The sequence below is a fragment of the Oncorhynchus clarkii genome, chromosome 25, assembly GCF_045791955.1.
Source record: "Oncorhynchus clarkii lewisi isolate Uvic-CL-2024 chromosome 25, UVic_Ocla_1.0, whole genome shotgun sequence".
NCBI classification, from domain to species: Eukaryota; Metazoa; Chordata; class Actinopteri; order Salmoniformes; family Salmonidae; genus Oncorhynchus; species Oncorhynchus clarkii.
Window position 1 is genome coordinate 370,207 of NC_092171.1, and position 12,336 is coordinate 382,542.

The 12,336-nt window shown below is 43.2% G+C and overlaps 1 protein-coding gene across 1 annotated transcript in view; it reads left to right on the forward strand.

Annotated features, from left to right (window-relative positions):
- LOC139383491 (MAM domain-containing glycosylphosphatidylinositol anchor protein 2-like) overlaps positions 1 to 12,336 on the forward strand; it is a 240,466-nt gene that overhangs the window by 117,603 nt on the left and 110,527 nt on the right. Inside the window, exon 6 of the mRNA XM_071128049.1 lies at positions 1,110 to 1,379. Coding sequence (XP_070984150.1) covers positions 1,110 to 1,379 — 270 coding nt within the window. The remainder of the gene's footprint in view (positions 1 to 1,109; positions 1,380 to 12,336) is intronic.

The window sequence follows — 12,336 nt, forward strand, 5'->3', positions numbered from 1 at the left end:
TAACAGAATAGGATATGCTATTGGTGGACACCTGCTTGTCGAACATCTCATTCCAAAATCACGGGCAATAACATGGAGTTGGTCCCCCTTTGCTGCTATAACAGCCTCCACTCTTCTGGGAATGCTTTCCATTAGATGTTGGAACATTGCTGCGGGGACTTGCTTCCGTTCAGCCTTGAGAATTAGTGAGGTCGGGCACTGATGTTCGGCGATTAGGCTTGGCTCGCAGTTGGCGTTCCAATTCATCCCAAAGGTGTTCGATGGGGTTGAGGTCAGGTCTCTGTGCAGGCTAGTCAAATTCTTCCACACCGATCTTGGGGCCAGTAGCTCTCTCCTGGCATCCGCCAAACACGTCCGTCAGACTGCCAGATGGTGAAGCATGATTCATCACTCCAGAGAACGTGTTTCCACTGCTCCAGAGTTCAATGGCGGCTGAGCCATTGTTACTCAGATGAAAGTGGGGCGTTGTTGCTCAGATGATGGTGCCATGTTGAAAGTCACTGAGCTCTTCAGTAAGGCCATTCTACCGCCAATGTTTGTCTATGTAGATTGCATGGCTGTGTGCTCAATTGTATACACCTGTCAGCAATGGGTGTGGCTGAAATAGCAAATCCACTAATTTAAAGGGATGTCCACATACTTTTGTATATATAGTGTATATCCTACCTTTGGGAGAATACTACTCAGTTTACAGCAGCTGCAGTATCTATTGACTTGTTTGTTGACTTTTGACTAATCTCTCATGGACAGATGTACGTAACATAAATGGTATTGTAACATCTCTCAATAGACTGTGGGATGGAACAAATAATGAGTAACAATTGTTCCGGTGCCAAGATTTTTCGTCACTGATTATATGGACAAAATCAGAATTTTGCAGCTGTACACATCTTTAGAATTTTGGAAGGTGTGGGAACATTTGGCCCATGCTTTGGCTGAGAGTTTCCGTTGTCGTTTCAGGTTTCTAGTTTTATTTCTCATCTCTCATCTCAAGAACCTAATTGAGTAGCTGGCAAGAGTAAAAAATTATGGTTGCCGAGATTTAACTATTGACTTGTTTCATACAGACATACATTATAATGCATTCTACTTATTCCTGTGGTTTCAAGCATCCCCCACCATTAAACTGCTGGTGGAGGACCCTATCGTGGTGAACCCCGGGCAGTCCGTGACCCTGGTGTGTGTGACCTCCGGTGGGGAGCCAACACCCACACTCACCTGGGTGCGCAACACGGATGAGCTGTCCAAGAAAAGCCGACTCAACGGGGGAACCCTCACGCTGCCCGCCATCTCCATGGAGGAAGCAGGAGTCTACAGTTGCGTGGCCAGCAACAACGTTGGCAACCCGGCTAAGAAGTCCACTGCCATCGTGGTCCGAGGTAAGGCCCTGGAGGTAATACATTGATCCCGGACAAGCCTCCATTTGTTACCTTTATCCCGGACACACTCTCAAAATATGACCAAAACAGTTAGGGAGCATAAGGACAAGCCTGACTCTAGCTAGGAGAAAAGTAGTTAGGATCGTCTAGGGGCTAAACCTTCACGTAATTCTTGCATTGAGGTCAGTGGAAGATTTGCACAAACATTGGAATTACATGCATCTCAAGTTAGGATACAGGCCTTAGTGAATTACCTGAGATGGTGTCCATTCTACACTCAGAAAAACGGGTTCCAAAAGGTTTCTTTGGCTGACCCCTCTGTAGAAAGGTTCTACTTTGAATCCAAAGGGGTTGTACCTGGAACCAAAAGCGTTCTACGTGCAACCAAAAAGGGTTATTCAAAGAGTTCTCCAATGGGAACAGCCAAAGAACCCTTTATTAACATTCTAGATAGCATCTTTTTATCTAAGCGTGTACAAGGTCATATCAGATGTGGATGCTCAATTAAACGTGTAAAGAATCTTTTGAAACTGGTCTATTCTGACCAAATGGCACCGATGCATGTTTGATTCCCCTCTAAAAGCCTTGCCACTGGGCTGTGTGTGTGTGTAGTCAGTGAATTACTATCAAGGCCGGAGATATGATATAACAACCCTCGGGGGACAAATGAGTAAGATCAAAGAAAACGAACACATGCTTACTGTTTGATGCTCCCAGTAGCACCCTCTTTTATTGATTCCTATGCAATTATGTTTTTTTTTACACCGGCTTCTGTGATATACTCTTGGATTTTTGTGATGCTACTTTACCTCCTGAAAAGGACTAGAAAGACGTAAGCCATTGTTTTCCACAAGTACATAGAGTAGCCAGCCAAATAGAAAAAGTAGCCGAAGTAGCTCTATTTTGGTGTCCTCTGGCAGTGGTGTAAAATACTTTAAAGTACTACTTAAGTAGTTTTTGGGGTTATGTGTACTTTACTATTGATATTTTTTGACAACTTTTACTTCACTAGATTCCTAAAGAAAATAATGTACTTTTACTCCATACATTTTCCCTTACACACAAAAGTACTTTTTTGAAAAAAAAGTACATTTTGAATGCTTAGCAGGACAGGAAAATGGTCAAATTCACACACTTATCAAAAGAACATCCCTGGTTATCGCTACTGCCTCTGATCTGGTGGACTCACTAAACACAAATGCTTTGTTTGCAAATTTTGTCTGAGTGTTCGTGTGCCCATGACTATCCGTATATTTTAAAAAATATAACAAATTGTGCCGTCTGATTTGCTTAATATAAGGAATTTGAAATGATTTATACTTTTACTTTTGATACATAAGTATATTTTAGCAATTATATTTACTTTTGATAATTAGATATATACTCGCCAAAACCCTTAGGCCTACCAGTAGCATTTGCAAATTAGGCTACACTGACTGACGAGACGAGAGCCAATCACTTTAGCGTCACTGTCTGGGGAACCCCGACATCCTACACTCTTAGAAAAATGGTCCCAAAAGGGTTCTTCGGTTGTCCCCATAGGAGAACCATTTTTGGATCCAGGTAGAAGTACAGTAGAGGTAGGGTAGGGTAGGGTGGGCAATTCCAGTCCTCGAGGGCCTGATTGGTATCACAGTTTTGCCCCAGCTCCAGCTAACACTCCTGACTCCAATAATCACCTAATCATGATCTTCAGTTTAGAATGCAATTTGATTAATCAGCTGTGTTTGCTAAGGATGGAGAAAAAGTGTGACACCAATCAGGCCCTCGAGCACTGAAGTTGCACACCCCTGCAGTAGATAATGGGAAGTGGAAAAAGTAGCCGGCTAAAAATGAGTCTGTAACTGGCTGATTAGTCGACGGCCGGCGCTAATTGGAAAACACTGCTTAAGCATTGCAACAGAGGAGTGCAAACGTACTACTTTTTAAACCACCCACCCCTTTCTCTTGCCTCAGACAAGCACCCACTCAGACTCGATCTAGGAGAAACTGTGAGTCAAATTCTAATGGGGCTGGTCTATTATGGCTGCTACAGCAATGGTTTACACCCCCGTATGTTTATATGGTCATTAGTACGATCAAACGTTCATTCCGCCTCTTGCGCCTTAATAATTTTTCCGTCACAAATTTCTGTAATCAAACGTTTCTATCCAGCCAGCAAACAGAATTGCAGGTACCACCCCAAAACGTAATTTTCATTCCACTCATGAGGCTCAGAAACTGTAACTTGCCAGGGCAAATGCTGCTGCAGCTGTTGCATCTTATTTCACAGTCACCCCCTCTTCAAAGCGGATCGTCTGTGCACAGACATCTGCTGGCACCTCGGGATGGGTATAAGCTGCAGGTTTTGAGAGGAGATCCATTTATGTCTGTGGAGTCTTGGGCCCTGACAGCACTCTAAGTCCGATAACAGAAAGCTCCACATTTGCATGGGGAAGGAGAATGTGTGTGTGTGTGTGTGTGTGTGTGTGTGTGTGTGTGTGTGTGTGTGTGTGTGTGTGTGTGTGTGTGTGTGTGTGTGTGTGTGTGTGTGTGTGTGTGTGTGTGTGTGTGTGTGTGTGTGTGTGTGTGTGTGTGTGTGTGTGTGTGTGTGTGTGTGTGAGTTTTGGGAGGTGGAGAGCGCTGGTTAGTTAGCGGGATTCAGATGTTTTGCCAAGGCAAGAGATCAGTCTGTTGAGAGAAGGACTGGAGGCAGCTCAGGCTAGGAGCTCAGCTAGAGAGACCCTGGGTGGTAGAAGACCCAAAGGGAAAGGCAATACTGACTCCACACTCAGCATTTTTGGTCTACTATGAAGAAAAAGCACATCCAAACATTCCAATCTAGGATTTGTGACAGTCTTCTTCCAAAATATTGTTTTGGTTCTTTGTGGAAAGATTGTGACTCGACCTCAAAGGACATTGAATACTGTAGTGTAAATGTGTAGTAAGTGTTGAAATACTATAGAATCTGGATGCTTGTGCTCAACGTACAATGTAATAATTACATCATACTGGTGAAGGTGTTCCAGTGTAACCCCATGATACGGTAACATAAAACAGAATTATTCAGTCTTATTGTTGTTATTCACCAACCAAGGAGATTACAGATTGGCAGCCACTGTATTATTCTACAGTTTTGTAGACGCTCGCAAAAAAATGTGTTAGAGTTGAACCGTTGTCTCTCTGGTCCTTCATCAAAGTTCTTCTACACAGGCTTCATGGATGATAAACATATAACAGACAACTCATCAGACAATAACCTTGATATGGTCTGTGCTGTGCAGCCGCTCTGAGGGGTCGTTCATTCGACTGCCTCTCTCAAATAAGATATTCAGCCTCCGGTGACTTGGAGAGACATTTACAAGCTCTGCCATGCTGCCCCACAACACAAATTGTAGAATCTCATTTGTGGGGTAGCAGCAGAGGGGGATTGCACTTACATTTAAGCAATTTAGGGTTTAGTGCCTTGCTCAAGACTACATCTACAATTTCTTCACCTAGTCTGCTCAGGAGTTGAACCTGCAAACTTTTGGTTACTGGCCCAATGCTCTTAACCGCTAGATTACATGCCGCCCATGTAATCTCATTGTGTTTCTTGCCACTTTACTCTGGGTCCACTTACTTTGGGCTTTAATAGTACTTTTTCACAGATGCATGCACTGTACAAAAGAGACTAACTATTTGTGGACCTTTTCTGAGAGTGGGGGCTGGACGGTGGAAATCCAGCCTCCCTTAGCATCCTTCTTGGAGTAAACTGGCAGGTATACCCTCAGCAATGATGAGAACATCATTAATAAAATAAATGGCAGGCGTACTTTAGCTATCGTAATACAACCGGACTGCGAAACGCATCAAATATCTTGAGAGGGGCCTTTCAGTATTTCAGTGCTTTTGAAGGCGTTCGGCAGGAGGAAAATTACCTGACTCTGTGGTTTATAACTTATTTAGCAGTCGAGGTGGCGGGCAGGTAGGTAGAGCTGGGCTGGGGGTGAGCTGGGCTTGCTGACCATGCAACTCACCCATTTTATTAATTTACACATATCTCTACTTGGTCTGTTTCTCCATGAGGCAAACAGAATAGGCAGTTGAGATACAGTATATTTATTTTTTTTTGGGGGGGGGGGGGGGGGGACAGTCCAGTTATACTGCATAGATTCCATTATATAATAGGAGTCCTGGGCAGGTGGCAGCACTAGTGTTTGCCTCAGCAGAAAAAGGCCTGATCAATGGCCTTCTCTGGCTGTCAGTCTGGCCTAATTGATGAGTGGGCCGATATCGAAGAAACTGTCCTCATTAAAAGCAGGTGGAGGATCGTGCAAGTGCTCTCTGTGGTTATGGTATGTTTTTGGGGGTTAATGTTACAAAGAAAAGTCAATGCTCTTTCTGAACTGTATTTCTCTCACTCTCTCTGGGATGTACTGGAAGGTTTTAGGGTTTAGGTGTTTGGGGCATTGTGGGAAGATATAGGTAGGCCAATTCTTAATTAAAGCATACACAATTCCAACTGAGGTTCCATCTGTGAAGCCTGGACTCTAGTAAGGTCATATCCAAGGAAACAAACCATTTTTTTGTCACTGAAAGATTGAGGTCAGCGTTAGCGCTTAAATGGCTTGATCTTAGACAACGTTTTTAGCAATTTGTTTTCTCCTTTTAGTAGCCCTTTTTAAATCGCTAGATAGAGTATGAAATCTATGACACTCAGATGAAAGCTACACCTGTACACTAAATGCATGTACCACCAAGGGAAATGGCATGTCCCTTACTGTGTAGCATCAAACATAGTGCAGCGTTAGACTTCTCTCTCAAAATCATTTTTTTAAGTTACTTTCTAGAGTTAGCTCAAGTGTCAGGATTAACAGCCCTGTTGAGATGAACAAATTGAAATGAAATTAAACCCAGGACTTGACGGAACTCGGCTCTCTGCCTTGCAAGTTACTTTCCTAGACTATCTGTGTGAAGATTGGTCTAACCTCATCTAAAACACTGTCTCGTAAGTAGTAATGTAAAAGCTCTGTTGATAATGGCTGTATGCATGCGAAGGATTCCCAATCACCACACCTCAAAGACTTTATGCGCTCATCGAAGGAGATTCCAGCCATTCCGGCTCAATTACTCTAAGTTGCAAATTCGCCAACAAGAGGTGAACCAAGCTGACCCCTTGCATGCCGTGATCTGCCTGAGCTACCGCTGCATTTATTACCAGGGGCAGAGCGAGGGTATTATTTATACAGCCTTCCCCTAACGTTGCCACTTGGCTGCCCTCCGAACCCCCTTCGCAATAGGAACTTGTTGCATTTGCTGCCCTGTATGTAAATCAGCATGTTAATCAGATTTTCATCAAATTTGTTCCAAAATAATTGATTGGCTCGCAACGCATCCTATTTCCATTAATGACTTGCAAGTGAGGGCTGTTGGTGAGAGTGGTGCTATAGTGGGGGACAGTTGGTCGATGGCTGGCCAAGGACCCTAGAGTGAAGATGGAGAACCAGTGGACACTGGCGGGAAGATGGGGCTATTCTGTAGAAGTTCTCAAGGGAGAGGAGAAAAGGATTGGAGAGGCAAGGGAATGACAGAGAGGAGGAAAGGGAAGGAGAGAAGATAAGGAGGAACATGAGGAGAGGGTGGAGTAGGAGGTAGAGGAGAGGGAAGGTGAGTAGAGGAGAGCAGAGCAGAATAGAGCATGGGGAAAGGAGAGGATGGCAGGGGAGAAAGGGAGAGGGGAGGAGAAGAAGAGTAGAGGAGGGGAGAGGACAGCAGAGCATCTGAAGCAGCGTGCCGATCTCTCTGAATGGTAATCACCAGTCCCACAGTGCTTTCTTTCCTGCCACAGAAACGCCTGCAGTCTACTCTGTGCTCAGCAGGTATGAGTAAAGGAGAGATGGATGGCAGGGTTACACAACTCATTCAGAGGGAGAGAGAATGCGTGTGACATAGGGACTGGCAGACGGCTTTTAAAAGGAGAATTCACAACATAGGTTGTGGATGTCTTTATCTGCAATGAAAACCACAATCATATTAGTGATGATTGATTTGATTTGAGACAATGCTCGCTAGGGTTGAATAGCGGAAACCGGTTACCGAGATTTATCGCCCAAAACCACTCCCTTTTCCAGGGATAAATAACTGCAAGAAACCGGTAAATTATAATAAATTATTTATATGAACAGCATGAAGTGAAATGGAACTGATAAATTATATGCAATGTCTAAATCTGGCTTCTCTACGGCCTTCTCTCTGCTCTCTGCATGATGAATCATCAACGCTCAGGGTGGGGACCAACAGCCCATCTCAGTATGGAGCACAGTACACAATGCATGTAGACCTATCATCTCATCACGGTAACTTTTTCATGTGACAGGTAGGCCTACATTTGCTCAAGCATTATAAAGGTCGGAATGTGCGTCTAATTTACACATCTCCATTTGGCTTTCGGGGGTCACCTTATTTTTTAATTGTAAAGATAAAAAACATTTTATTGCAGCTGCAGAGTTTTAAAACAGCCTATCACTCGAATATCGTTGCTTTAAATCAGTGCACGTGCGAGCACTCACATTATTTCTCTCCCTCCATCAATTCCATTCAAATTCTATCCACAATAGATCATCCTAATCAAGATGGATATATAGGCCTATAGATAGATAGATGTCCTAGCCTACCTCTTTCAGGTAATACATTCTATGCAGTATTAGCCTTATATTTAGTTAATGTATGATGCATTGTGCATAATAAGCTTCTAACTTGTAGCCTCTGTCTCTTGTGCAATACTTACGCACCTGTGCTCCGCTGGCCTCGCTCCTTAAAAAATGCTCCTTAGCTCTTGGAGTCCCATGCAGGAAAAGCTAGACTAGACTAGAATAGTGAATAACCATAACTATTCTATCCAATTCTAGTTCTATATTATTCATGCATGTCATTAGAATGATGAAGATAAGGATAAAAAATCATACTTAATTTAACTGTTGAAAGCGAGGTAGGAATAAAGCAACACTAGAGAGAGAAAGCTAATAACATTAGGGGAATTATTATGAAAGGCCCTAATATATTTCAAAATTAAAATTTGCTTGCCTCTATACTTGTAACTTTGTAGGCCGCATGTGCTGCACCAGAATCACATGTTCTCTCCCTGCTTTTTCATGGTTTGAATTCCAGTCCATATAATACAGTAAGTAATACAGTCCACACACTCAAAAAGATTTGCCTACTGGAGCATTCATTTATTTACCCAAGATAGCATCTACTAGGGCTTCCTCTGAGTGGCACAGTGCTCTAAGGCACTGCATCACAGTGCTAGCTGGGCCACTAGAGATCCTTGGCCGAGTCCAGACTCTGTCGCAGCTGGCCACGACCGGGAGACCCATGGGGCGGCGCACAATTGGCCCAGCGTCTTCCGGATTAGGGGAGGGTTTGGCCGGCAGGGATGTTCTTGTCCCAATTCGCTGTGACGGGCCGGGCGCAATGCACGCTGACACGGTCGCCAGGTGTACGGTATTTCCTCTGACACATTGGTGCTACTGGCTTCCGGGTTAGCGGGCATTGAGTCAAGAAGCAGTGCGACTTGGCTGGGTTGTGTGTCGGAGGACGCACGGCTCTCGACCGTCGCCTCTCCCCAGAGTCCGTATGGGAGTTGCAGCGATGAGGCACGACTGTAACTACCAATTGGATACCATGAAATTGGGGAGAAAAAGTTTAAAAAACAACAACAAAGAGAGCATATACTGTAGCTAGCTACATCTATGGACTTTTATGTTTTTCTGTCCTGCGTAATGTGTTGTAGCCTATACAGTGTATTCTGAAAGTATTCAGACCCCTTGACTTTTTCCACATTTTGTTCCGTTACAGCCTTATTCTAGAATGGATTTTTTTTTTTAAATCTCATCAATCTACACACAATACCTCATAATGACAAAGCGAAAACAGATTTTTACAATTTTTTGCAAATCTATTAACTTCTTGCTCCTACTTGAGACGTCTGCGTCTCAAGTAGGCACCTGGAAATGCAAATGCGCTACGCTAAATGCTAAATGTACTCGTTAAAACTCAAACGTTCATTAAAATATACATGTAGGGTATTGAATTAAAGCTACACTCGTTGTGAATCTAGCCAACAAGTCAGATTTGTAAAATGCTTTTCGGCGAAAGCATGAGAAGCTATTATCTGATAGCATGCAACACCCCAAAATGACTGAAGGCGACGTAAACATAATAATTAGCGTAGCCGGCGCTACACAAAAACGCAGAAATAAAATATAAAACATTCATTACCTTTGATGATATTCTTTGTTGGCACTCCTATATGTCCCATAAACATCACAAATTGGTCTTTTTCCCGATTAAATCCGTCCATGATTGCCCAAAATATCCATTTGTATGGCCTGTCTGCATCACGAAAAAAGCTCTCTTCCAACACGCAACGTCATGTTTAAAAATGATATAAGTTGCCTATATTCTTTGACAAAAAACTTCAACCTACTTTTATAACCCAACTTTAGGTATTTGTAAACGTTAATAAGCGATCAAATTGATCACTGGGCGATCTGTATTCAATAGCAGCTACAAAAGAAAACAGTGTCCATTTTTCAATCTTCCAAAATCGATTGAGGTAGGCTGGATGGAATCAAGGATCTATTCGTAATGTCTCAATGGATTTTTGTCAATGTTTTTGGCGACATCGTGTGGAAGCTGTAGGAATTGCATCCGTCTCCATATTAAATTTGGTTTCCTTTAAATAATCCATGAAAGGGGTGCATGGATACTTTTTTCAGATTTCAGTGAGCAGTTTTTCTTGCGCTTTTCGATGAAACACACGCTCTGTTATAGTCACAGCCGTGATTTAACCAGTTTTCTATCCACACATACTAATCATATGCATATACTATATTCCTGGCATGAGTAGCAGGACGCTGAAAAGTTGCGCGATTTTTAACAGAATGTTCGAAAAAGGAGGGGGTAGGATAAAGAGGTTAAAAATAAAAAACAGAAACCTTATTTTCATAAGTATTCGGACCCTTTGCTATGAGACTCAAAATTGAGCTCAGGTGCATCCTGTTTCCATTAATCATCCTTTAGATGTTTCTACAACTTGATTGGAGTTCACCTGTGGTAAATTCATTGATTGGACATGATTTGGAAAGGCACACACCTGTCTATATGAGATCCCACAGTTGACAATGCATGTTAGAACATAAAACCAAGCCATGAGTTTGAAGGATTGTGTCGAGGCACAGATCTGGGGAAGGGTACCAAAACATTTCTGCAGCATTGAAAGTCCAAACGAACACAGTAGCCTCCATCGTTCTTAAATGGAAGACGTTTGGAACCACCAAGACTCTTCCTAGAGCTGGCCGCCCGGCCAAACTGAGCATCCGGGGGAGAAGGGCCTTGCTCAGGGAGGTGACCAAGAACCCGATGGTCACTCTGACAGATCTCCAGAGTTCCTCTGTGGAGATGGGAGAACCTTCTAGAAGGACAACCATCTCTGCAGCACTCCACCAATTAGGCCTTTATGGTAGAGTGGCCAGGCGGAAGCCGCTCCTCAGTAAGAGGCATCTATGCCCGCTTGGAGTTTGCCAAAAGGCACCTAAAGACTCTCAGACCATGAGAAACAAGATTCTCTGGTTTGATGAAACCAATAATGAACGCTTTGGCCTGAATGCCAAGCATCACACCTAGAGGAAACCTGGCACCATCCATACAAGGAAGCGTGGGGGTGGCAGCATCATGATGTGGGGATGTTTTTCAGCAGCAGGGATTGGGAGACTAGTCAGGATTCAGGGAAAGGTGAAAGGAGCAAAGTACAGAGAGATCCTGCTCCACAGCACTCAGGACCTCAGACTGGGGCGAAGGTTCACCTTCCAACAGGACAATGACCCTAAGCACACAGCCAAGACAACACAGGAGTGGCTTCAGGACAAGTCTCTGAATGTCCTTGAGTGGCCCAGCCAGTGCCCGGACTTGAACCCGATCAAACATATCTGGAGAGACCTGAAAATAGCTGTGCAGCGACGCTCCCCATCCAACCTGACAGAGCTTGAAAGGATCTGCAGAGAAGACTGGGAGAAACTCCCCAAATACAAGTGTGCCAAGCTTGTAGCATCCTACCCAAGCAGACTTGAGGCTGTAATCGCTGCCAAAGGTGCTTCAACAAAGCACTGAGTAAAGAGTCTGAATAGTTATGTATGTGTATGTGATATTATTATTATTTTTAAACGTATACATTTGCAAACATTTCTACAAAACTGTTTTTGCTTTGTCATTATGGGGTATTGTGTGTAGATTGATGAGGGGGGAAAATACAAGTTTCTGACAGTCAGAAAGTTGTAAAAACACTCCTGCACAAAATATTTGCAAGTACTGTATATCGGTCACCAGTGATTTCATCAGCTGATTTAGCATGTTGTATCCTGCCTGCAGCTAGCAAGCTTTACTGACATAATTTTTTTTCGACCATGTTATTAAAATGACACAAGGTGGACGTCATTACTTACAAAATAAATATTGTTGAATGAAGCTGGCTGATTCACTTCATGACTCCATCTTTAGTCACTTACTACTAATGTAGCCCTACTGTGTGAGTGAGTGACTTCACATTCATCATTCTAGCTTGATCCCGTGGTGCAGTGGTTTTCTCAAAGTCAGTGTCTTGGAGGCATTTTATTTTCATCTTGATTAATAGGGACAATATGACGCTTCACACACACTCGCCTGGGCTATTTTCTTAGGTGCTGGCCACTATGCAACTCTGGAGAGATGGCATATGGACTTAGAACAAGCGTATAACTAAAATGTACAAGTACATTCACTGTTTGATTGTGAAAAGTCATATATGTTGTTTTTGGGAGTGTGGGAACAGCTATTTTTGTAATGGAAGTTTTTCATCCCCCTTTGTATGGATCCTCTGAGTTTTACTTCAATTGTGGCTTTAACATTTGAAGTTTCCTGCTCAAACATTTGAATTCAACTGAAGGCACAAATATTTTCC